Genomic DNA, 27,605 nt, shown 5'->3' on the forward strand with positions numbered 1-27,605 from the left:
GAGCTTTATAATCCCCTCTTACACTGTCAATCACAGCAGTTCTGGCATTTTTACTTAACTTGGTGCACTGCGGGCAATTGCTTTTGCCATGCTTCTAGATGACATCTTAAGTGTGTTCACACCATCGCCTGGGTTTCTTTTATATGTGAAATCCTGTATCTTGTGATAGTACTCCCAAATTGATAGATTCTCCATTTTTAACTTTATGTTCCAACTCCACCCTCCCTTCTTTATCCAGAACCTTCAGAATTCAGTCCCATGCAGACTTTCCTGGCACCTACTGGAACCTCTTGGCAGAGTTCTACAGCTTCTTTGTTGTCATCTTTCAATATTATCAGTTCCAGAAGTCCCTGGAATAACCTGTGTTGTGACTTAAACCTAATTATTGCCTAGTGGCCAGCAGGGGAAGTGGGGGTGAATCCTGAGAAAGGTGCATTTTAAAAAATTTATCTTTATTATGGAAAGTATTACAGATGTCTCCCTTGCCCCCCTACTGACCCCCTCTGCCCCACTCCCATCCTAGGTCTTCCCTGCACTAATGTCTGTCCATGGACTATGTGTATATGCATATAAATTCATTGGTTAATTTCTTCTCATTGCCCCCTTCCCTCTGAAATACGTCAGTCTGTGGCATGCTTCAATGTCTCTGGATCTTTTTTGTTCATCAGTTTATTTTGGTCATTAGATTCCATACATAGGTTCGATCATGTGATACTTGTCCTTTCTCTGACTGGCTTATTTCACTTAGCATAATACTCTCCAGGTACCTCCATGGTGTTGCAAAGGGTAAGAGATCCTTATTTTTTACAGTTGCATAGTATTCCATTGTGTAAATGTACCAGAGTTTTTTAACCCATTCATCTACTGATAGGCACTTGTGCTGTTTCCAGATCTTAGCTATTGTAAATTGCACTGCTATGAACATCGGGGTGCATATGAACATCTGATTGGTATTTCTGGCTTCTTAGGATATATTCCTAGAAGTGGGATCACTGGGTCAAATGGCAGTTCCATTTTTAATTCTTTGAGGAAACTCCACACTGTTTTCCATAGTGGCTGCACCAGTCTGCATTCCCACCAGCAGTGCACTAGCAGGCCCTTTTCCTCCACATCTTCACCATCACTTGTTTGTAACTTATTGATGGGAGCCATTCTGGCAGGTGTGAGGTGGTATCTCATTGTCGGTTTAATTTGCATCCATTTGTATGTCCTCTTTGGAGGATCGTCTATTCAGATCCGCTGCCCATTTTTTAATTGGGTTGTTTGTCTTCCTTTTGTTGAGTTGTATGAGTACTTTATATATTTTGGAAATTAACCCCTTATCAGATATATCATTGGCAAGAAAGGTTCATTTTATTCCGCAGAGAGGAGTTCTTTGATTATCTCACAAGGAAAGAGGGCTAGCTTTTAATAGGGAGGAGTGGGGCATGTTGGGAGGCTCACCAGGTGGATTTAAGATTTTTCAGGTCTATCAACCATTCCATGAGTCAGAGGCCCATCTTTCCCAACCAGGGTCCTAACCTTGACATATCATGCCTGCCTATGTGGAAATTTTAATCTTCTTTGGAAATTTCCACTTGGCCTTCTGCTACTGTTATATTTAAATCTGGGGAATGGCCATCTTCCCACTGCAGGAGATGAGAACCTGTTTATATGCTCCCCTGGAGGTCTTCTGGCTTTCACACTTAGCTTTGAATTGCTGATTAATCACTCTAAGACTTTCATTATCTGTCTCCAAAATATCAAGTCCCCTTAGCAATAATCAAATTCCAATATTCCTATAGTTATTATTTCCTCCATACTTTGACGACAGTGCATGTTCTTTCCCAGTATACCATCGGTGAAAGTTTTGACAATCGCCCTGCTTTCTTGTGGCAACTATGTTCAACCAGCAGTGGGTAGCCCACTCCAGAATCCAATCCTAGTGTCTGCTTTCTTGGACCATTCCTGGCACCAAAGCTTTTAGGTCGGGTTCCATGGAAAGTAGAATCTGAAACAAAGGTTAGTGCACAGGAAGTTTATTCAGGAGTACTTAGGATCAACACCAGTGGAAAGGAAGACCTGAAAGTAGGATCAGACAGAGGAAAAAACTGGGCTGTGGTGCTGTAGAGGGGGGGGCTGGTGGACGGCTCTTCTCTATTCTTGGGACCATTCTATCTGAAAATCTAGGGTGGATTACCTAGACCCAGAACTGTGCCCTTCCTCAGAGGGAGTGTGAACATTCTGGAAGATTCTGGCCCTTTGTTCCCCTTGTAGATTCCAGAAAGAACCACTGTTACAGCTTTCTTTGAATATGAACTGGGCCCAAGGAGAAAATCTTCAGTTCCTCCTTTACCAAGTCTTTTCGTCACTTATGAGAGGCTGATACCTCCAAGGGTAGAGAACTTCTACAGGTAGAATTCTAACCTTTTTCCTCATTATTTCACCAAAATTTTAGAGTGCTTTATAGTCGCTTTCAAACTGGGAACCTGGAATAGAGTGAAATATGGATTTTAATTCTGACTTTGGCACTAACTGGCTGTATAAACTTGGCCATGACCTGGGGCTCAGGTTTACTCATTTTTTTTTTTAATATATCTTTATTGATTTCAGAGAGAGGAAAGGAGAGGGAGAGAGAGATAGAAATGTCAATAATGAGAGAGTCATTGATCGGCGGCCTCCTGCACGCCCCCGACTGGGGATGGAGCCTGCAACCCGGGCACGTGCCCTGACCGGGAATCGAACCCTGATCGCCTGAATCCTAGGTCAATGCTAGGTCAATGCTGAGCCACGCCCAGCCGGGCAGGTTTACTCATTTTAAAATGACGTAAAAAGAGAAAATCAGCTGGAAACTCTTCTCTAGGTTTACAACTCAGTGATTATGTATCATGACCTCTGAAAAAAGTCAATATACTGTTAACGTACATTTAGGGTAGAAAGTTGTACTGTATATTTTAAAAGGGAAGCTATTCCCTTTGTGCTGATTTGGAATATAGATTTGGTACAAAGATTAAAAAACAACAACACTTTATCAGCTACAATACTAAGCTTGTATTTAACCTTAGCAATTGCAGTTCTAAGGATTGGATAAGAGCTTGACTATGGTCTTCCCAGGCATCCGAACATCCATTTCCCATAGTAGGTAGACCGCCCAGCCTGGGTTGGTGCACGGATCTTTCTCTTGTGCATTTTTCCCTGAGGATGAATGCAACTGAACAAGCAGATAGGGTCTCCGCAGGGGAGTAACAAGTCATCTTAACCCCCCAATTTGCTATGGCTTTAGGGACAGCCCTAATGGCTCTGTGACTTCTCAACCCCCCTCGGCCTTAGCGTCCACATCTATAAAATAACACTTATCTTGCAGGGTTACTGTAAGAAAGAGGCTAGAGGTAGAGTTAACACCACGGAAGTGTATAAAAAAGCATGGGGGGGGGTGGCTAATTACGTCCTTATTGCCAATTTTCTCCATTCCATATTAATTCATTTTAAAAACATCCATACATTGGTTGTATGTTGTCCTTGGGTGAAAAGGAAAAAAGAAGAGAAAGTGGATTAGAGCAGGTTTTGACATTTTTCTCATCCGCTTTTCCCAGGGCAGCTGAGCGCCGGCCGGTGAGATAGCTGGGCTGCCATCGGGCTCTGCGCAGCGGTGTGATCTCGGCCGGCTTCTCACCCTCTCTGAGTCTCAGACCCTCCTAATGCCAGGGACACACAGGGGCTCAGGAGTTCCTGACTCGGGCTGATCATTTTCCTCTCCGTTTCCCAAACCAGGGCGCCGTGAAGGCCGCCGGGGACCGCCCGGCCCGGGAGCCGCGCAGGGGCCCTAAGACGCCGGGAGCAGGAGGCCAGCGGGGAGCAGGGAGGGCGGGCCTGGACTTCCCGCCTCCGGTGCGTGCGCGCTCACCACGCACGCAATCACGCACGCACGCACCGCTGCGGAAGCGCGCACGCAGGCCCAGCCCTCGTCGCCGCCGCCATTTTAGCTGCTGGTTCCGGCCGCACGGTGTAGGCTGTTGTAGCGGGAGGGGTGGGGGTCCTCCGGAGTGAAGTCGCTGCCGTCGACTGCGCCGCCCAGGCCGCCAGCTCCTCTTTTTTACTTTCTTCGTAATCACCCGCTTGAAGATGTCCAAGCGGCACCGGTTGGACCTGGGGGAGGATTACCCCTCCGGCAAGAAGCGTGCGGGGACCGATGGGTAAGCCAGGCCGGGGGCGCGAGGCAGCGGCTCGGGCTTTGTTGGAGTCCCGGCGGGGAGCGGGCCAGGGCCGGCCTGGCGGAGCGGGGCCCGGAGCCCGACTCTTTGTCGCCCTTTGGGCTCGGTTTACTAGCGGCGGGTCGGGGCGAACGGCGCCTCTCCGGGTGTTCGGCCCGGCAAGGGCGCGGGGAGATGTGGTGCGCGGCGGCCGCCGGGCCCAGTCGGGAGGGTGGAGAGGCCTGTCGTGGCCACGAGGGAGCCTCTGCCCGCCTCTCCCCGGACGGAGCTAAGCAGGAGTCATTTCTAGGGGAGCGGGCGGGAGGAGGCCGCGGACCTCGTGGCCGGGGATCCCGGGTGAGGCCTGGGGCCCGGGGAGGGGACGGGGGAGGGTGCGGCGCGAGTATTGTCTCCCAAGGGCAGCAGGTACTTCTCGGGCAGAGGGCCGGGGAGAGGGCCTTGGGGGCGGGTGGGTGCCCATCCCGGAGAAAAGAGGAGGGCGGGAAGGGAGCGAAGCGCGTGGATTCCTGGCGGCCGGTATGGGGGTGGCGGGAGTTGAGTGAGGCGTGCGGACGGGGAGTTCCCGGGGGAAGGGAGAGGAGAGGGCCTGCGGGAGAAAGGAAAACGTGGAGTACACCTGATGGCAGCAGGCTGGTGGTTTGGGGCCCCCCGCGTTTATGCTTTGGCGGGAGAGCGCGAGCTGATTCCATTCAAACACTACAAAGTAGACGCTGGGCAAACTTCCGCTCCCTGCCCACTCTCCCGCCATCTCCTTTATTTCCTGCTTTGGCTCAAGCAGTGGGTAGGCGCTCCTGGGGTAGGAATTAGAAGGCATTGTTTTTGCCAGCAAGTTCTTGATTTCTACCCCACCCGCCGTCATTCATACATAGCTTCTGAAACAAGAAGAGCCTTTTCAAAAAAATGTTTTTAGTATTTATGGCAAAAGAATCGCCCGCGGGGAGGCTGAGAGTCGAAATTCCACACGGAGACTCGTGGTGTTTCAGATTCCTTTCCCTTAGCGTTTCTTTTTAAAGGTACAGATGAATTTAAGGGTGACGTCAAAAGCGTTTCTTGTCCAGTGTGAGTTTTCATTCCTGAAGTGAAGATACTTGGATAATTCAGGCAAAGACACAAAAGCCTGAGTATCCAAATACTTTGAATAGTTTTATTATTTTATTGTGTGTGTCCATGTTTCAGAATTACTGTGTCAGGTTATCTGTATAACTTTTGTGAATTTTTGTTCACCCAAAAGCCCTTCATTTGCATTGATTTCCAGGTAACTGTGTCTGGAGTATAATCCAGAGTAGGTTAGAGTGTACCCTTGATACCTTCCCTTGTATTGAATATGGGAAGTAGAAGTGTGTAACATTTTAATCTTGTAAATTTTTTAGTTTGCAATGTTAGACTTTAGTTTTCTCTCTTTAGTCTGTGCGCCTCCCGCCCCCCAACAAAACTTTGGAGTATTAGAGGTGCTTGTCACAGACTGTTTAGAGCTGGAGGCGACTTTAAAAGAGTGAAATCAGCTCCATTTAAGGGATGAGAAAGGGAGACCCAGAGTTGTTAAGGTGGCTTGTGCAACCTTACACAGTTCACAGCTGGATTTAGTCCTTGACTTTCCATTTTTACTCTTAGCCTCTTGCTTTTTCTATTACAGCACACATACTGTGACTAGTTAAGAGTCATTAAAGCCTATTTTAGTGACATTCGTGATGTGTCAGTAAAGTGGGGAACACTTGGTTCTTGGTTCCTGTGAACCAAAATAAATTATTATCTGGCTCAGATGCAATTGTTGTCTCTCACAGTTCAGACTGAAACAAAATTCACTGGGAGGGAATGAATTTACTTATTCATATTTGTGTGTCTGAGTATCATTTAAATGATTTTCTTGGGATTAGTGGTCCTATTATACGTACATGGATTGGTCCCTTTCTCTTGCAAAACAGATATCCTTTGTAAAACTGGACTTTCTAGGTCTATATGATTGGATCTCTTGGTTATTATATGACATCTACCTGTAATAAAGCCCAAGTTCTGAGATATTTTGGAGGGACATTTGTGTAGTCATTTCTATGTCACCTGAATATTATTTCGCAAAACTAATTTTCTTGAGCAGTGAGCTTACCACATTTAGTAGTGCTCGTTTTTCCCCCTTGCATATTTTATAACTTTAAAAAGTTACTTTTGTTGACTGTTGTGCAGATTACTTTTTTAAAACTTGGTAGTTAGCAGGTGGTTTTATCTGAGAGGGTAGGCTTGTCAGTTTTTGAACTTAACTGCCAAACGTGGCTGTACCATTTCCCCAGTACTGAGGGAGATTTCACTCACAATTCAAGCTTCCAAACTGTATACAGGGTGGGCAAAAGTAGGTTTACAGCTGTGAGTACACAAAACATAGTTTATTCTTGTATTATTTTCCATATGAACAACTGTAAACCTGCTTTTTCTCCATCCTGTGTGGCTTTACTTATTCCTGGTATATCTTAATTTTGGAGAAGTTAAAAGTTTCTGTTACAAACTGACCTCATTTTTCCTCCCATCATTCCACAAATTTACCGAAAAGACAACCTACTGTTGAAGTGTGGGAAAAACTGTTAGTTTTCTATATTCTTCCTGATGAGAGCTTTTTCTGTTAATTGTGGAAATGTGGAACAAATATGCTAATAATAAAACATCTGTAGAGTACATAATACTGTGCTCTGAAAACTATTCTAGGTGCTTTATATGTATAAGCACATTTTCTCTACAGTCCTCTGAAATACGTGAAGTTAAGTAACTTGCCCACAGGAACACAAGAATGTCCATACACCAAGATATAAACAAAAAAAGCAAAACATTCCTGGAAATGTTATTCCTTTCTTTAATCCTTTGATGAACTTTTTTTTTAGATTTCTGAATATTTGTCCACAAATATGAACTATAATATTTATTCAGTGGAATGTTTCAATATATGTTTTCTTTGATTTTTATTTATTCACAAATATGTCAAACTACAGAATAGGTCTCCATTATCCTTTTCGTTGGCTCCATAGTATTCCACTTGTGAAGGTGTGTGATAACTTATTTGACCAATTTCCTGTTCAGTGATGCTTTGGTAGTTTCCCAGTCTTTTATTTTGTAAGTGGAAAGTATGGTGAACATTCTATGTGTACATTACTTGCACACTTACATCCTTACAAAAGAAGTTCCTGGAAGGGAGATTGCCAGATTAAAAAGCAATGCTTGTGTAAAATATTCTAATTTTGATGACTAGTTTACATTTCCATTAGCATTCTAGTTCCTGTTATTCCATGTGGAATTTTAACATGGTATTATAAATTTTTTAAAAAGTACCTTGAATGATAAGCATTATTTCATTTAATTCTTGAAATAACCCACAGGACATATGAGTAACTACGTTTTATAGATGAAGAAATAAATAATTGGTTATCTAGTTAGCCTAAGTGCTGAGCTAGGATTGAGCTGAGAGTTCAGAACCACCTGTTCAACTGTCATATTGTCTCTCTCTGCCAGTGTTGTGGCTAAGCATTATCAAGCACTGTTTTGATAGTTTTAAAGCATTATACCTCTAATACTATATCTTTCATAACAGTGGAACTCCTTTATAATAAAAGTACCCATTTAAAAAAAGAAAACTTGCACATGAGCAAGTCTGCACTTATTTAAGCTGTGGTTTTGAGCCCTCCCAAAATGACCTTTAGTTTTTTTTGTTTTTTTCCTCTTCCGGTTGATGGTAGACAGTTTGAATCATAAGCAGCATTTTGAGGTGATTGCATTTGCCTTCTGCAGCTCAGTGCTGCGTTTACTTTTATAGCAGGACAGTTACCCTCATTTCATGGTCAGCAGTTAATCTTTGTGTCTTCAGAATGTATTTTATGCTGCATAGGCTCTTGAAAAACATCTTAGTGTAGGTATTACTGTAACAAAGCAAGGTGATAATGTAATTTACTTTGTCCATGACTCTCCGTCCGCCATATTTTATACCCTAGAAAGGTTTGGTCCATATGTTAAGTGCTGGTGCTGTGCTAGAAGTATAGAAGTTCCCCAAACTTTGCTGTTTTGTGCCCCCCCCCCCCCCCCCCCCCAGCCTGCGGAGTACTAGAAACATGAGCTCTTTTTATTTAGATCAGATGTTCTTTAAGGTTCTTTTATGTTCTATGATTTTTAAAGATATCCAGTCTTTGAACCATTTGTGGCTACAGTGCTTCTCCCTTTGCTGGGCATGTTTCTATGTACTCTATTATAAACTGTTCCTCATTCACATTTGGAGGTAATATAAATACTTATTTAATTAATGAGCACCTTAGACCAGAGGCAGAATGAAAGAAGCAAAGAAAGGATGACTGATGGCATGTGTTTCAAAGATAGGCTAGGAAGCTCTAGTGTTGAATTGTGAGACTTCAGTTTGTGTGTTTATTAGGTTTTCCTTTTTCCCTTTGATTTCCTTTCTCTTTATGCCAGGTGGGATGAGAGACTTTCATCCTAGCTTGTATGTTCTGTGGTTTTGTAGAAGGTGAGCATTGGCATATGTATGTGAATGTATGTAATAGTGATTGTATATGGGGAAGGGGTGTGTGTGTGTGTGTGTGTGTGTGTATGTATAAAATAAGGCTTTTCTCTCTTACCTATTTATCATAGTAAATTCCTATGGAGTAGAATTATATATTTTGGGAAGGACAAAATCAAATGTAATTAGTTAGCTTATTTCTATAATTGGGGAACCATCCTTCTTCCTGTTGGGTTTAGCATTTTAGCTGTATTCTACCAAGGGGAGTTACTGTTACCCAGCTGATGTGCTGTTACAGAGAATGGAGGGTCTTTTGTACTCAGCTTCTGGTAATCGGGATGTGGGGAATTTGTATGTCTTGTGTGTTATGAATAAGGAGCAGTGGCATTCTAGTGGCTTGTGTCATAGCTCCATGTTTGACTATTTCAAGTCTAGGTCCAAACACCTTGTGGCAAGTTTGCTGTAGGACTTGTCTGAAGTAAACTGATTAGTGGAATGAATGAACATAGTTTATTTTAAAATTATTATTGTGTTAGGGATCTTCTGTAGTAACTGGAAGTAGATACTGGAATTGACTACTTAAAATTGGCCTAAATTTAATATAGTGCACATCTGCAGACTTTTAAGCAACGAAGCTTGTTTTTAATGGGCTATGTTTCAGTTTATGGATGACCAAAGTGTGCATAGATTTACAAAGTATTTCCAGTGTTTCACTACTGCTTTTAAGGCTATCATGCAATAATAAGTGAAACAAGAATAAAAAGTATTCTAGCTTCAGTTTTTCTTATATAGCAATGTATGCTTATTGAACAAAATTTGAAAAGTGCTGGGAAGTATAACTTAAGAAAATTCATTTACAATCCTTTAACTCATATTATTACAGTGTGAGGTAGAATTGCCTTTGTGTCCAGAAGCAGTATTCTTGCTAAATTTTGAACATAATGTTAAGTGCAATAAATACCTTTTTATATAACTTGAAGGAAACTCCAGGAAAGTTTGTGATGCCATTCTTCTCCCCCCCCCCCCCCCCCCGATTTGGTTCTACCTTTCCCCCACCCTGTCCTCAGTATTTAACTTCTAAGGAGGAAGGGATTTTACTTTCAGAAGACTGAGTTCTTGCATTATCTGATGGCTAAAGGTTGTGAAAAGAGACTGTCCCTTAACAGAATTTGAGACATCATTAAAAAAAGGGACATTTATACCATGGAATACTATGCAGCTGTAGGAAAAAAAAAAGGATCTCTTATCTATTAGGACAGCATGGAGGGAACTGGTGAGTATTATGCTAAGTGAAATAAGCCAGTCAGAGAAAGACAAGTACAACATGATCTCATAAGTGGAATGTAATAAACAAAATAAACTGATGAACAAAATAGATCCAGAGATATAGAAGCATGGAACAGACTGAGTGATCCCAGAAAGAAGGTGGGGATAGGGGAGTGGGTGGGGAGAGATTAATCAAAGAACTTATTATATGTTTATAAGCATAACCCATAGACACAGACATTGGTATGGGGAAGACCTGGGGGTGGGGTGGATGCGGGGTGGAGGGGATTAATGGGGGTAAAAAGGGCACATCTGTAATATTTTCAATAATAAAGATTAAAAATAATTTTAAAAAGCAAGAAAGAAACATAGGCATAAAGAATTAAAATGGCAATAGAAAAAAAGGGAAGGATGTTTATGGGTAAGGCATGGAGAATCCTTGTTTATAAAGTCTCTTTTATTCTGGTACTTAACGTAATTCATTGAATTTTATTTCAGTTTATTCATTTGGTGGTTGGACATTTACTTTCTTTGTGACTATAACACTGCTGTGAACATTTTTCATAAAACTCAGAATCTGAATTCTGATTTTTTAAAATTAAATTTTATTTTATTTTTTTAGGAAGGATCGAGATCGTGACCGGGATCGTGAAGATCGGTCTAAAGATCGGGACCGAGAACGTGATAGAGGAGATAGAGAGCGGGAGAGAGAGAAAGAAAAGGAGAAGGAATTGCGAGCTTCCACTAATGCTATGCTTATCAGTGCTGGATTACCACCTTTAAAAGCTTCCCATTCAGCTCACTCAACCCACTCAGCACATTCAACACATTCGACACATTCTGCTCATTCAACACACACTGGACATGCAGGACACACATCACTTCCACAGTGCATTAATCCTTTTACCAACTTACCCCATACTCCTCGATACTATGATATTCTAAAGAAACGGCTTCAGCTCCCTGTTTGGGAATACAAGGATAGGTTTACAGATATTCTGGTTAGACATCAGTCCTTTGTACTGGTTGGTGAGACTGGGTCTGGTAAGACAACACAGGTGAGTTATTGTACACCATGCTACATGTTTTATTAATGTTTAAGTTTACTAAGCGATGTTTATTTAATCCTCATGATCATTCTCATTGTTCGCTGCCTGGTAGGACATCTTGAAGAATAGCTGCTTTGGTGTTTCATGCTTTTTAGTGACTTTAAGAGTGGGAATCCAGTAGGGAATACCTGTTTTTTGTAGGGGAAAATAGTGCTGTTATTTTCTGATTCTATTATATTAAGGATGGCAGAGTGATGCTCTCCCTCCCACTTGAACTCTGGGGTAGTACAAAATTGAGGGTTAAGGTTTGTTTTCCAGTGCTTGGGTGAAGTGATCTGAACCTTTGGAGTTTTTGTTTTTGCTTCTTTCTTTTTTTGATTTGTTTGTTTTTTGTTTTTGTAATTGTTTTGAACCCTGTGAATATTGTCTGTTTTTAAAATGGAAGAACTAAAGTCTACTTACTCATGAACCTCCGTCCATGTTGGTATCCCCTATGCATGCATGTGGGAGCACACATGCACACACAGCTAAACACTTACTAGTATCTTGTTAGTAATATATCCAGAACATTTTTCAAACATGGATGAGCATTTTTTGCTGGTTCCATATAATTGACATCTAAGCTGCTTCTAATGGTGGTTTTGCATGAGCAAGTACATCTGTAGGATAAATTCCCAGAAGTGGAAATTGCTGGGTTAGAGGATTGTTTGTATAGTTGTGATACATATAGCCAAATAGCTTTCTATAGGTAACATATCAGTTTACCTTTCCATGAGTACTCACGAGAGCATATGTGGGAAACCATTACTGTGTACTACTGAACTTGAAGTTTTACAAATAAGATAGGTGAAAAATGGTATTTTAGTGTAATTTTAATTCATATTTTCTTGCTAAGACCGAGGTTAAGCATATTTTCATATGCTCCGGAGCCTGACCCATCAGTTAAAAGTTTCTTGGAGATTACCCAAATAGCAGTCGCTGGCCATTGTAGGAAATTTGGAAAATTCAGGAAAGTGTTGAAATGAATAATGATTACTTAAAGTTATTAATATATTGTATTCCTATTGTCCTGTCCTGTTTTCCATGTTAATGTACCTATGATACTTGTTTATATTTGAGCATACTGCATATACAAGTTATCCTTAAAAGTTACATATGCCACAAATCTATCAATTTGAGTATTTCATGGAGTCATTTTGAAGGCTACAATAGCAATTAAAGTAGGAAGCTTTTATTAAAGTCTGAGCCATAGTGAGTATAATTTTTCTTTTTAAGGGAAGGAAGACTTAGTGTCCATGTTAGGAACTGAAACTGTTGGTTTATTTTTACCACCTGATGGAAATTTAAAGAACTGAATACATGAAAAGACATAACTCTAAAACTTATTAATATAGTATTTTTAATAATTATTTCAACTAGTTTATCTCATTTGCATAGTATTAACAGCACCCATTTAATTGGGTAAAGCCAAGCACTGTGTACTTGGTATAATTTTTTCAACATTTCTGCTAGGAAGTTGTTAGTTACCATTTTACAGATGAGCAAAATGAAGCTTAGATTTATGAGAATCTTAGAGTGATTTAGTGGATTTCCCTGGGTTACATAGTAGATTTAGATGGGCTCAGTATTTAACTTTTCCTTTGTCTCATGGCCAAAGTTGTATTTATTTCATACTGCTATTCTGTGGTCTTCTATGGCTAACTTTACTTCAGAGATGAGTTTCTTTAGTAGCATTTAGTGTAGAGGAGGTCCAGTCAACTCAGAACAAGAGGTTTTTGATTATTTGGGTTACTTTTCTTGTTTGGATATTTCAAATATTTGTATTCTTAGGATTACAGGGGATTTGAGGGGAAACTGAACAGTTAAATAGAGAATTTCAGCCAAATGCTTTTTGGCATACTCTTAGTAAACCTTGACTCAAAACCATTAAGAGTAGGCAGCTATTTTTGGTTGTTATTGTGCCTATCAAAAAAATGAAATTCTCCAAACCGAATCAAGTAATGACTAACTTTTGACTGAGACTCAGCAAAGACGTTTCACATTGCAACCTAATATGCACATATGCTATCCATATGTAAGAAATTAAAGCTAGTTCAGCCAAGGGACAGTATGAGCAAGGGCACAGGTTTAGAGAAGGGAAAGCATTATGTGCGCTGGACAGATAGGATGTTTAAGAAGCGGGGGGGGGTAGATGAGACTGGAGCAGTAGTTTGGGCCTTAATATATCTTGCTGTGGATTGAGGAGCCACCAGAGCTTTTTAATTGGAGGGGAATGACAGTGATTTTTACAGAATGTCCTTTCTGGTAAGAATGTTGATAACAGACTGTGTAGGAGATTATAACAAAATTTCGACTCTGTATAGGGTAGTAGAGTGGAGAATAAAGGATAGCTAGGAGTTAGGGTGTAACTTTTATTAAGTGGGGGCCTGGGCGGAATTAATAAATATTTGGAGGAAGGTGAGAAATAGTTTTGGTTTTGAACTTGTTGAATTTGGGATACCAATAAAATACTCTTCAAGTGGAAATGACTGCTAGGTTGGGGGTGGGAACTAGAGTTAGGATTGACATTTGCTATATTACATAGGTAATATTAGAAGTCAGAAGAATAACGTGTAAAACTCTGTATAAAACAAGAAAACTAGAGGGTTGAGGATCAGTTTTTAGGAAGATGGCCGCAAATGGAGAGAGGGAAGGAACTGAAAGAGAGAAATAGTTTTAGTACATCTGATCTCTGGCGTGAATAGCCAGTAGCCTGCATATTTCAGGACCTACTTCCTTTCTGAATGCTATTTTTAGAAATATGAATAGATGGATTGACTAAACGGTTCTCCAAGTATTGTCTGGGAACCCTTGGAAGTCCTTAAGTTCCTGGGATTTTATTCATGTACTTAAAAACAAACCAAAAGCATTGCAAAACATTCAAAATAGAAGCAGATAAAAGAATCCAGCTGTCTTCTATTAGGCCAGACATTAGAGATAAGCAAAAATGTAAAAACAGTGTACTCTGCTAAATTTTTTTTGGTTTGTAAGAATGTACTTGCATAGAAAATGTTTATGTTAACATAGGATGAGTTTTTATTGTTAGGAGTTGATATTTTAACTATTTCATTTTAATTTCCTAATAAAGTATATCTATTAGTAGTTTGGCATGCTAAGTTATTTGAAGAATGCAGAGTTTCTGAGATCAGAAGTTTAAAACTTCTGAATTAGCCAAAATGGTTTATATCTTGTTTTTAAAGTGGGAGAAAGCTATCCATTTCACTGGAGTGAATTAAAAAATCTGTGAGCATTCTTGCCTTGAGAATTTGGAATTAATTTTAAATAGCTTTAATTGACCAATGGGTTTTTTTTTTGTTTTTTTCTTTGTTTGATCTTATAAGGTGCATTTTGTGTTTGTGAGAGGCTAACTGAAATAAAGATATAAATAAAGCCTTGCTGGACAACCACTTAAACTTTTTGGCTTGTGGGTTTATATACCCAGAGAGCCACTTCTCTTATAGTTGAGTATTTTTGTTCATTTAAAATCCTTCAAAGATATGGATTGTTGTGTTCCTAGAGAAGCAGTGTAACCACCCTTCCCTCCTTCAGATATTTGTCAGTGACAACAAATCCCAAAATTGCAGAAGTAACCTAACTAAAATGTAGTAATAGTACAGTAATCAGTATTCTTTACCAAAAAAATTCCCCCACATGTACTTTTCAAGCATTAGAGTCTGATAGGCTTTTGGAAGCTTTAATGGAGACCCATCATGTTGAATCTATATGACAGTGACTAAAATTGACTTTTGGTATGGTACCAAGGTGTTGCTATTGTGCATACCTCTCCTAGATTCTGCTGACTTATAAAGCAAATTTGAATTGAATTAAAAGATAACAGCTATATAATTACAAGTGGATATGATTCCTATTTTCACTTCCATTTTGTAACTCAAATTGTATAGGAATTTAAGTTACAGTTTCTTAGATTTTTTAAATTTTATTTTTATTTTTGGAAACTAACCTTTGTTATTAAGTAGAATTTTTCCTAAGTTGGATTTTCCCCCAGTGCATGAGAATTGGTTAATGGTGGAACTATTGATACTGAAGAGCAGGGGTGGGGAACCTTTTTTCTGCCAAGGGCCGTTTGGATATTTATGACATCATTCGTGGGCCATATAAAATTATCAACTTAAAAATTAGCTATGGAAAAAGCTCCTAGATTTATTGAATTTTGAGTCCTGCCTGAGGTTGCCTTGGCAGGGCTGGAACAAATGATTTCATATGGCTGGGACTGGATGTTCCCCACCCCTGCTGTAGAGCATATTCAACAAAGCCTCAGTGGACCTAGCCCACTCAGGAGTACAATTATGTCATGTCAGTGTTAGGCATGACCCTTCCTTGGCCTAGAGTGCTCATTCTTTTATAAGTTTGAGTCATAAATAATAATTTGTGGTGTGCCTAATTGAATTTTGTGTTCAATTATTAGAACGTGATAAAATACTTTATGTTAAATATACCTGATATGCAGGCAGAGTAGAATTAATTTAAATGTGAAATTATTTGATAGATTCCACAGTGGTGTGTGGAGTACATGCGATCATTACCAGGACCCAAGAGAGGAGTTGCCTGTACTCAACCCAGGAGAGTGGCTGCAATGAGTGTGGCTCAGAGAGTTGCTGATGAAATGGATGTGATGTTGGGCCAGGAAGTTGGTTACTCCATTCGATTTGAAGACTGCAGTAGTGCAAAAACCATTCTTAAGTAAGTACTATCTTTAAAAATGGACACTTTCTCTTAGTTTTCTGCCTGGTGGAGTCTCAAGTCACCAAAATTTAGAATAGTCCAGAGTAGCATTTTCGACTTATAGGTAGCATTTTATTATGGTTTCTGTTTCTTGGTAGTAATACATGTTCAGTAGACATTGAAGTTCAAAGGTCAGATTTTAGTTAGTTGGTGCTGAATCTTAGGTGAAATGCTAGATCATGTAAATGTGATAGAAAAATAAACTGACATACTTTAGTAGAGGACAGTTACTTTTAGAAAGTAACTGTGTGGGAAGGTATATGACTTATTTAGGGAGAGGGCTTTTAATGTTAATTATACAGCTATTAACCACGCATATATTATGAGCTAAAAGGAGGAATCTTGTTCTGTAATATACTCTTGTAGTCTCTTCAAAGTCCTCATTCCTGTTCATTGTTGCATGGCACACGATTGACTACCATATTGAGCTTTCTAACATTTTATTTGGGTTTTTAAAATTTTTTGTTTTCATCTTACACTTGCATTCTGCACAAGTTGTGATATATTTTGCTTGATGGTAATGCTTTTGAAAAATCTTTTCCTTTTATTGCTTCTGTTTGTTCTGTATATAGTTGACATTTAAATCATTCTCTAAAAATGATTTGTCACCATGTACTCTTCCCCCAGAGATTGTTTCTAAAAGACAGTTTTGGAACACAACGTTACATGGGCAGTAACAGCGAGTCTTTGATGTCAGAACTATCTACAGTGTTATGAGGGAAACAATATATCTGATAGAAATTGTTTAATGTATGCAGAAGTAGAATAGTATAATGAGCTTCAGTGTATTTGTCGTGCATCTTTAACCATGGCCAGTCTTGTTTCATCCATATCCCAGCCTTTTCCTCTCTTATAATTTGAAGCAAATCCTAGACATCATACTCTTTCATCTGTAAGTATTTCAATGTATATCTCTCAAAGATAAGGTTTTAAAATATAGTAACTGATATCACAACTTGAAATTTTTTCTTAATCAAAATACCCATCTACTCATCAAGTTTTGTCATTATTTTTTAGTTTTTTTTGTATATATTTTATTTTATTAGAACTTGAGGTTAATGATTTCAGTATCATTTTGATAGCAGTTGAATTTGTGTGTACTTAAATCATCTTGTCTGTGACTTTATGAGGCATGTTTTTGGCTTAAACCTTTATCTTCATTGAATAAATCTTTAGTGATAATCACATTATTGATCAGTTATAATTACAGTGTAATTGACTAAAGAATTACATGAACAGAATGATAGCTTGTGGTTTTATATTACTTTAAAATGGGATAATATCAAGGACTTTAGGATAATAAAGGGGCAGATTTTACTCATTTTTAGGAGGAATACTCTGACATTTGGCTCACTATGCCCTGGACTTTTCTTGGTAAGCCACAGTGGAGCAGGGAGAAGAGAATTTGGAACATGGGTGATGAGAAAGTTATGTTCAGTATTGGGGCAGAGAGAGAGTGTGTGTGCATGTTGTGAGTGAAGTGGTAGGTTTTCAAAAGATGTGAGCTTGTGAAAGATTCTGGTTCAGTTACTAGGGAGTAACAAGTAACATATTTGATAGCTCAAAATGAGAGTGTTTTGGCGTTGCGACTTTTTTTGGGGGAATGGTTTCCAGAGGTTACAACTAAACTTAAAAAAATATTTACTCCAGACAGGGTATAGTTATTGGAATTTCTTCTTGAATCTTCTGAAGAGCTAGAAGCTAACCTAGTATTGCGTTTAAGTGATGTTAAGTCTTATTTAATAGTACAGATCTAATGCTGGTTTTGACTAATGGTAATGCTCCATTAAACTGTTTTATGAATCCCTAGATATATTTTGTATTGTCATCTGTCAACTCCTATCTTAGAACACAGATGTTAAAAACAGCTAAACTCTGAAATGAATAAAGATATATTTTTAAAAAAACAAACAAAAACAGCTAAAGCCTTAACTAAATGAGGGTCAGCTACATAGTTAATTGGGTAGGAAGAGTGAATACATCAGACAACTATCAGTACCCACTCTCCATTAGCTATATTCATATATAGATTTTAAATGTTTATGTGAAGCTTTTAATTTTTACCAGAGGAGGATGGTAAAGACTAATTTCTGAAGTTTCTGCCTTAGGTACTCAGAATTTAACCATTATCTTATTTGATTCATTGTTGACGATAATCATGTGCTATTTAAATGTTTGTTTGAGAGTACTTTAGCTAAATTCGTTTATCTTTAAGTCATCTCTATACAGATGAAGGTTCCAAAGATAGTTTCTTCATTGTTTGGGACACTAACATAAATTTTAGATTCTAGGTCTAATATTGCATCATTTTCAGAGGATTGGGTCTAGGATAAATTAGTGCACACTCTGTTAGGCTAACCTTAAATAGCTACCCTGTCCCTGCATGCTAGTTAGTTTGCAAAATCACCACTGCTAAATGATTTCATTTGTTATGTGCTTGTCTAGGCTTATCTTTTTTTCCTGAAGTGTTCCTTTTGCCATCTTGGAAATTATGAAACAACAAAAAACCCCACAATGAGGTAGCTAAACAAGAGCAAGACTTGAAAGATAGCAGCCAGATTTGTTACTATTTAGGAAAATACCTTAATTTATTTTTAATGCATTTATATTAAAGGAAGAAGAGGTTGATAGGCTTTTCAGTGGATATTAATTTTTTTTTTTTTTTTTAATCTTGATTTCAGAGAGAGGAAGAGAGAGGGAGAGAGAGAGAAACATCAGTGATGAGAGAGTCATTGATCTGCTGCCTCCTGCACGTCCCTGTCCAGTGATCGAGCCCTCAACCCAGGCATGTGCCCTGACCTGGAATCGAACCTTGGATTTCCTCAATCATAGGTTGGCACTCAACCGCTGAGCCATGTCAGCTGGGCTGCAGGGCTGCAGCAGATTTTAAGAAGCACTTTGTAGTTGGAGTTGTAACAGTTTTTAAGAAATTCTTTTTTTTTCTTCTTTTTTTTTGGAGGGAGTTGATAATTCTTTAGGTAATAAAATAGTTGGGTAGTCTTGAACCTTCTGGAAAAAACCATAGTATTTGAAGTTGTTAATTTGATAATTAATTTCACTGTTATTTTAGGTGATGCTTTTTGATTTTTTTCCCCCCTAGCTGCAAAATTACTAATCTCTTTTGATATTGAGGGAACCCAGTAATTTACACAAGTAATGCTTAGTCATTTAGTTAATACTGAGTACCTCCTGTATGTCAGGCAGTGCTAGGTACAGTAGTAAAAAGTAAATCTGGTTCTTGTCTCCATAAAGCAAATAAAAAATAAATGTAAAATTTCAAATTGTCATTAGGCTTCTGAAAGAACATTGGGGTTTATATGAAAGCATAATTTGAGAGCTGAATTTAAGTCAAGGCCTGAGTAGAAAGTAATGGTTAGCCTTGTGTTACAGGGTGGATACAGAGCTTTCTAGGTAGATAGAACAGCTCCCCCTTTCCCCCTGCCCCCCAGGGAAAAATAATCTTTTTGACAAGGCAATGTCTGTATATTTAAAGTATCCACTTGGTTTATGTAAGTCAGCACTCCATGCCAGATCCCTTTTGAGATATAGGCTAATTTTGGACAGTATGGGTGATCACACATTGGTTTTTCTATCTCTCTCTTGCCTAATTGGAGTGTAAACCCTTTGGGAACAGAAATTGTGTCTATATCTGTGTACTTGCTTTGTACACAGCTCTGTTTTAAAAAAATAATCTGAGGACAATGGAAGGGGTAACTGTGAAATTTGCCAGTATAATATAGACTGTGGGAGAATTTTCAGCATAATCATGAAAAAAGGGTAGATTTTTCATGGAAAGACATTTTCCCTAATTTGTTAAAACTTCTCTTGGTGGAGAGGGTATAATGACAGGGTGATTTGGTGTACATAATTTGTGGGGTTTTTTTTGAATTTTTTGCTTTTGGATATCAGATTCATTTCAGTTTTGGAATCTGTCATAAAGGCTAAGGACCCGATCTGGGTTAATGTTTATGAAGCAAAATGTGTTGTACCTCTCTCATGGAGGACACGTGTTTTTATATGTGACTTCAGGACAAGCTTCTAGATAATCAAGAAGTGTTAATGATAAGACATGGTAGAAATTTGTAATTAAGTGACAGTGAGAAAGGAATAGTCTTGGGTTTCAAGGTGTGATGAGTCCCTTGTAAAGCTTGAGGGAGAGAAGTTTTGAACAAATCAGCTACAGAGATACTACTCAACACAATATGGATTTGAAACTTGTAGAATTTTTTTAATCTCCAAAAGCCAATCTAGGCAAGAAGATGAAAGGAATTAAAAAATAGTTGACAAACCTAAGAGCCTAGGGCAACACGCTATGATTAGGAGCTGGTTGGTACAGAATCTTCAAGGTTGACATTAGGGAGGACTTACCAGATGCTGCCACAGGAGATTCTTTGGAGCCCCTGGAAACAACAGTTTGAAGCACCAAGTGCATAACAGCTACATAGAGATTCCAGAGTGGTGTCCAACACAGCAATCTCATTTTAAAATAGATACTTGAGAAGAGAATCAAAGGGAAATAGATCTAGAACACAGACTTCCGAATCAGTGCCTGGTTGTGTGCCAGCTCTGCCACTTATTAGCTGTGATCTTAGCTACATTAATGAACTTCCCTGTGCTTAGTGCTTTTTTGGAAGATGGAGCTAATAATAACTCTCATAGGGTTGTTCTGAGATCAAATATATTAATTTGTATACAGCCCTTAGAGTAATTCCTGTCACCCAGCAAGTGCTAAGTCAACATTGCTACTCTTACGGCTGCTCTTGGTGGTGGTAGATTTCCAGTGTGAAAAATTATTGGATCCTATTACCAGTTAACTCAGTTATCCCAGTTAATTAGAAAGGGGCTTATTAAACCAATTTAGTGAAGTTCCTTTTAACACAACAATTGAATTACAGTTTGAGGGTTTTGACTTGAATTACACCTTGACATTACTTCTCACTATGAAATAGATGAATGAATCCAAGTATTCTTTTAAGGCTGGAGGTAAGCTGTGGAAATAGGCCTGGTGCTTTGGAGATCATTAATTATACAAACAATTATATACTAATTATTGAGCATTTGTTATATGGTAGGCTTGAAGTTAGATAAAGGCAGTTTTGCTGGATATTTAGAAATAGGTGTTGGGAATAAAGAATAAATGTTAATTCACCACTTAAGCAGTTCTTATCAGAATAATCACTTGTCACTCTAGAATTAGAAATCTATTGGCTTTTGTTAATTTATAGAAAGCTAACTTGATTTCCTAAACGTCTGCATATATTATTACATATGACCTTTGTGCTTATACTTACACCCTGCAAGGTATTAATTATAGGCCTTTTGTTTACGGTGCCAATGTCTTTAAAAACAACCTACACATTGATCTTAGCTTTTTGTAAATTCTCTTGGGATGGTAAAACATTTTCTTTAAAACCTGTGAAGATCTGAGGAATGGATAGTATATTTTGGGGGGAAAAATTTTTTTTCTGTTCTTCTAACTCTGAAACACATACCGAATATATTTTAGCTGTTTGCAGAAATAAAGCTGTGTGCTTTGGCTGCTGATGTTAAGCACTTTGGCTAAGAATCATGAGGTGATACATATTGCAAATGTGGTTTTGATATTTTGTCTGCTTTTTGTCCCATTTTTTTGGTGTAGAAATGCATTAAAACATTGCAGATTTCAATTTATTCAAAATACTATATGGTGCCTTACCATGTGACTGTTTATATCTACTACTTTGTTCTCATTGTAATGATTCATGCTGTGTATAGTGCTATTGTGATTACGGTAAGATTAGTGTTGCCTCATACTGTATAATGTTTATAATGTTTCGCTAGGAATATGTCGTTCAACCAAAGCCTATATAAATCTTTGTTTATCCCTTTCCCAATGAAAAGAACATTAAATATATAAAGGAACTGTTGCTAGTGTCGCTGGCACTGACTTCATTCGGGAGACAAGCTATGAAGCAATTACTGTAGTTTGGGTGTCACATGCATTAGAAGAGGGCATTTTATCTGAGCTGAGAAGGATGGAGAGATTTTGATAGGAATATTAGATTTTAAATACAGTAGAAGTTACCATGCTGCCTTGGTTTACAGCATGCTTAATGTCTGAGTAATTTTTTTTTGTAATAGCCTAGATCTAAAGAAATAACTCAGAATTCCATTTATTTAATAGTTCAGTCCTAACAACTTACTTATGTTCTAACAACTTAATAGCCCTTTAAACAAATGCCACACTTAAATTGAAAGAAAAAAATCCTGCAATATTTTAATTTCATTCTTAATTACTGTTGTTTACTAATGTGATGTCTGTGCCAGTTGAACACTGCAGTGTCTTAAGTGTTGGAATCAGATGGGTACTGTCACCTTTATTTTCTATACTGATTTTTGTCTTGTACAGCTGACCCTTGAACAACATGAGGCTTAGGGTGGCTGGTCCATCATGCCCATCCATGTCAAAAACTTGAGTTGTCCTTAGGTATCCACAGGTAATTGGTTCCATGATCACCACCACCACCCCTTCCCTCCCACATATGGCAACAGTTGGTGTAGATCACTGTATATCATTGGTCTTCTGCATCTGTGGACTCCCAGATGGAAAATAGTACAGGTATTTATTGAAAATATCTGTATAAGTGGACCCATACAGTTCAAAGCTATGTTGTTCAAGGGTCAGCTGTACTTGACTTTTTAATCATAGCAAGAGTCCAGCTTTTTAAAGGTGACATCATGAAAAGGAATGTAGCGTCATGCACAGTTGAAAGCCAGTCCTACGGTATCACATGTCGAGTGTGAAAAACTAATATAAATTGTTTTGAATCTCTAAAGGCAGAACATAATACTCTCTAGAAATAGGCTATCATAAAACAAACCGAATAAATTTTCTTTATCACTGAAGTAGCCTGTTTATACCCAAGAAAGTAGTTTCTTCTTCTCTTGACCGTATGTATATACAGTTAAACACAGCTAAAGAAGAGGGGTGCATTCCAGGAAATGTCATTATATGATTTTGTTGTGCAAGCATCATAGAGTGTACTTACACAAACCTACCTGGTATAGCCTGCTACACACATAGCTTCTATGGTATGCCACTCGGGTGTGGTCTGGTAACGTTATGCGCTGCATGACTGTACGTTAATGTTAAGGTTATACAGTAATCTAAACTCAGATTGTGCTAGGAGTTTTATATAAGCTGTCCTTGAGGAGATCTTAATACTGAATTACAAAATGTATTTTTTTTTAAGCTATGGTGTTCACATTGATCAGGTTTGTGAAATTGTCTTAACTTCATAGAACTATATAATTGAGAAATATAGTGCTAGACATTTTGAATCCCAAAATGGCTAGAAACTTTATTTTAAGCTGACATGTGTACTTAGAATAGATAATCAAATTATTTTTTTTTGTACATATGGTGTATAGAAGTAACATTGGAAGAAATTGTTTTGATGAAGGAAGATAATTTGATGACTTCTGTCTGTAGTTATTGAATAAGGACAATAGCAGTCACTGTGAGCATGTTTAAAATTGTTTTTTCTTATTTTGGTAATCAACCATTTTATAGTGTTGACATTGAAGGATGATTAGGGTGTTTAGTCTCACCATATTTAGTAGTGAAGAGAGCTATGGGTTTAAAATTCTTTGTATTCTACATAGTCTGTCTTCTAAAATAGTTCTTGAGAAGTGAAAGTTGTTATAGCTTTGTTCTGTTTTCATTCAAAAAGTATTTTACTGGTAGCTATACACAAAAATATGTTACATGGTGCAGGGGGAAAATGAAAGAGTAATTGTTGCTTTTGGTTTGGTCGTGATCTCTTTCAGAAGTCTTAATCTGTTGTAACTGAAGAAATTACTACATACAAACCGGTTTGTGTAGGCATTTTAATGTGGGTGGCTTTCTTTAATAGAGGCACTCATGTGACTGTAGTGGGTTAATCTAAAAACTTAGTTGTAAATAGAAAATTTATACAAACCTTAAATGTTTTATTTTTGCTTTTTATAAATCTGCTGATGAAGGATCAATCAATTGACTGCCTCCTGCATGCCCCCTATCTGGGATCAAGCTGCAGCCTTGGACATGTGCCCTGACTGGGAATCAAACCGTTAACCTCTTGGTGCATGGGATGATGCCCAACCAACTGAGCTACATCTGCCAAGCTAAAATGTCTAGTTTGTTCATTCTTTTTTTTTAAATATATTTTTATTGATTTCAGAGAGAGGGAGAGAAAAACATCAGTGATGAGTCATTGACTGGCTGCCTCCTGCACGCCACCTGCTTGGGATCAAGCCCTCAACCCAGGCATGTGCCCTGACCTGGAATCAAACCTTGATCTCTTGGATCATAGGCTGACACTCAACCACCGAGCCACACTCTCCAGCAAAATGTCTAGTTCTTAAGGTGGAGTTTGAACTTATAACACTTGTAAAATACACAGGTGTTGCTTTTCTGGAATTCAACAAGAGAATTTAGTCTTTTGGGAAATCTGGAATTTCAGACCCCTTTCATTCTTTTATAGTTACCCTCACCCATTTGATAATTCTTATGTGTGTGTGTGTGAGACTCATCTTTTTCAAACTTTTCTGAAGCATACAACTTAGGATACGTACATGCAACTATTTTTTGTGCTAAGAGTTTATTTCATGTCAAATGTAATTAGTCCAACTGGTAGGGACAGAAACGTAGCTATAATACTACCGTACGTTTTATAGAGGGTAAGGTTATCTCAACTTATTAGGTGAAAGAGTGTAGTGTAGAATTTTACCATATTGAATATTTTCCAAGTGCCAGGAAGTTGGTATACTAGGTGCTTTCTATACATTGTTTTGTTTGATTTAAACACTAGCCACCATATTCTCATTTTACAATGGAGCATTAGAAAAGCTGACCTTGTTCAAGGTCGGACACAATTAAGAAAGTAGGAACTTAAACCTATGCTTGTCTTGCAACAAAGATGCCTTCTTAAGCACTGTATATGTGTTACTCCTTTCCACCCTCATTCCTTATATCCCCATGTAAATCTCTGTGCAAGTATTTGTAAATCTCTCCTAGGTAATAGGGAAAGCAGTAAATCTAATTATACAGATTAAACAGTGCCAGTCATTTATAATAGATACTCTTTGAAGCAGATACTAAGAATTCTTTTGTTCATGCTGAGGCAAGTTTTGGATTATTTAGAAACACAGTTTTTATTTATCAGCATATTTAGTTATCCAGGATAATGCCTGTACTTTGAGAGGTAACCAAATTTTAACAGTGTTGGAATAGCACTTAATAAGTGGGATTTTCAGAACAAATTAACTTTAGCATTTATAGCAGGGCTGTTTCAAGACATACCACTGCTGCCCTGGCCTGTGTTGCTCTATTGGGTGTCTTCCCCTGCACCAAAAGGTTGCAGGTTCAGTTCCTGATTGGGGCGCATGCCCTGGTTGAGGTGTGGATCCCCTGTGGGGGGATGTGCAGGAGGCAGCCAGTGGATGTTTTGCTCACATTGATTGTTCTCTCTCTCCTTCTCCCTTCCTCTCTTCTCTAAAAATCTATTTTAAAATCTTTAATAAAAGGACAAAGAGCTACTGGTTTCACTTACATTGAATTTTGGGGATTGTTCTAGAACAGTAAGTATAAAGTTGCCTCATTCTTTTTAATGGCTGCATAGTTTAACTAATTCTGTTGGTGGACACACGTATTTGCAGTTTTTGTTATTAAAAATTGTTACTGCCCTTAGTACCCTTACAACGTGTACACACACTTTTTTTTCATGTGTACACGGATGTATAACTAAAATGAGTTTCCTACAAATGAAATTAGTTGGTCCAGAGGGTATGTTTGAATTTTTTTTTATTTTTTATTTTTTATTAACTGTTGCCAGATTGCCCTCCATGGAGATTTTATCTACTCTGACCACTAAGGAATGAGCAAATGGGCATCTGTTTTTGTACCCTTGCCAACACTGTGCTGTGGAACTTCTTTTATCTTTGTCAGTATTGCAAGTGAAAAATGGAATCTCATTATGGCTTTAATTTGCATTTCTTTTGTATGAAATTGAGCATCTTTACGTGTGTTTATGAGCCCTTTGTATTTCATTTTGGAATTTGAGACTTTTTTCCAGAAGCATTGTCACCTGGTTGACAATCATTTTGTCAAGTACTATTTAAAATGCACCCCAATACTAGTGAAGGTAAATTTGAAAAAATATGCGGTATTATAGGATTAATTAAATTTGATGTCTTCATATTCTTTGCCTCTCTATCGTTGGTTGGCCTTTTTCTTAATGATTTGTAGGAGCTTTTAACAAAATTAGCATTCTGGATATAAGATGCAATTTTTGTCCAGTTTGCTTTTTCTTTGCTTTGTTTCTGATACAGAGGTGGGCAGAAGTAGGTTTACACTTGTGAGTACACAAAACAGAGTTTATTCTTGTATTGTTTATTATTGCTAACCTGCTTTTACCCACCCGTGTACTTCATGCCATGTAGAAACCTTGAGTTTTATACAAGTATGTAATTAACAACTTATTTTTCTTCATTTTTTTTTTGTTGCTGCTGTTAATCCTCACCCAAGGATATTGATTTTTTTAGAGGGAGAGGGAGACAGACATTGATGTGCGAGACAGATCCATTGGTTGCTTCCTGAAAGCTCCGTGACCCAGCCTGAATTGAACCTGTGACACTTTGAACACTTTGATGCTCTAACTTCTTAGCCACACCGGCCAAAGCAGCAACTTATTTTGAAACATTGGATTGTGCATCATGCCCTGCCCAAGATTTTTAAAAATAATGTAATATTTGTATTACAGTATTTTAAACATCTTTAATCAACCAGACATTTGGGGGGGGGAGGGGGGAGGTTCTAGAGAGGAATTTAGGAAGGTGCTCCCTCTCCCCTTCTCTCTTCCTCTCTCCCCCTCCCTCCCATCCCCCAACCCCTGCACAGCACCAAATAACATAGCACTAAGTTATTGGGGATTATTTCCCGACATAAACAGTTTTTTCATCACTCATAACTTGAACATTAACCAATGACATTTTAAAAGTTATGAATAATATATAGTTTACTTTAAAAATTTTATGGCATTCGTTCTGGAAAACATTTTCTGTGGATCTTTTTTCCTTTATGATTTTTTAGGAACCAGGCAACCTGAGATGTTTCAAAATATATAAACAAAAAACTAGACAACAAAAAACTGTAGACAACACATTTGCAGTACATAATGTTTTACCATGCTTTATTTATATCACAGTTGGTGATGTTGACTGGGGTCAGGGCTGGCTGTTGGCTTGTAGTTGTATTACGCCATTTGTGTGTGCCCGTTGCAAAAATACATAAGCTAAGTTGATACTAAGCACACTGGGTTTCTTTTGGTTGATTTTCTTTTATTCATTAAACAGTTGTGGTTGGAAATATGAACTCTTTGTAACTTCAAGGATTTTTATTTTATTTATTGAGCATCTACCTTGCTTAATCTACCTCTTCTACCTCTTGTTTAACGTAATTAATTTAGACTAGTTCTTACACTTTGGCAAGCATCAGAATCACATGAAAGCTTGTTAGAGCAGAGTGCTATGCCCCACCTTCAAAATTTCTGATTAAGTAGGTCTGGGGTGAGGCCCAAATTTTGTACTTCTAATCACTTCCCAGGTGATGTAAATGACTTTTTAAGTGAGTCCTTGTCCTAAAACAGTTAGAAAAACACTGGATAATAGGGTACCCAGAGAAATGCAGACTTCTTCTGTCCTATGCAATTTTTGTTTACGTTACTGAAACTTCAAAATTATATATCACCATTTTATTATTGTAATACCCTATTCTTGTGACTCACCCCTCAGCCTGGGTAAATATTTCATTCCTTC

At 38.3% G+C, this 27,605-nt stretch overlaps 1 protein-coding gene across 1 annotated transcript in view; it reads left to right on the forward strand.

The window, feature by feature from the left end:
* Positions 1-3,996: 3,996 nt before the first annotated feature.
* Positions 3,997-27,605, forward strand: part of DHX15 (DEAH-box helicase 15) — a 50,820-nt gene continuing 27,211 nt past the window's right edge. The window contains exons 1-3 of the mRNA XM_016218224.2: positions 3,997-4,172; positions 10,562-10,997; positions 15,535-15,728. Of these exons, the coding sequence (XP_016073710.1) occupies positions 4,102-4,172; positions 10,562-10,997; positions 15,535-15,728 (701 nt within the window). The 5' untranslated portion in view covers positions 3,997-4,101. The remainder of the gene's footprint in view (positions 4,173-10,561; positions 10,998-15,534; positions 15,729-27,605) is intronic.

Source organism: Miniopterus natalensis, chromosome 1, assembly GCF_054644295.1.
Source record: "Miniopterus natalensis isolate mMinNat1 chromosome 1, mMinNat1.hap1, whole genome shotgun sequence".
Classification (NCBI taxonomy): domain Eukaryota; kingdom Metazoa; phylum Chordata; class Mammalia; order Chiroptera; family Miniopteridae; genus Miniopterus; species Miniopterus natalensis.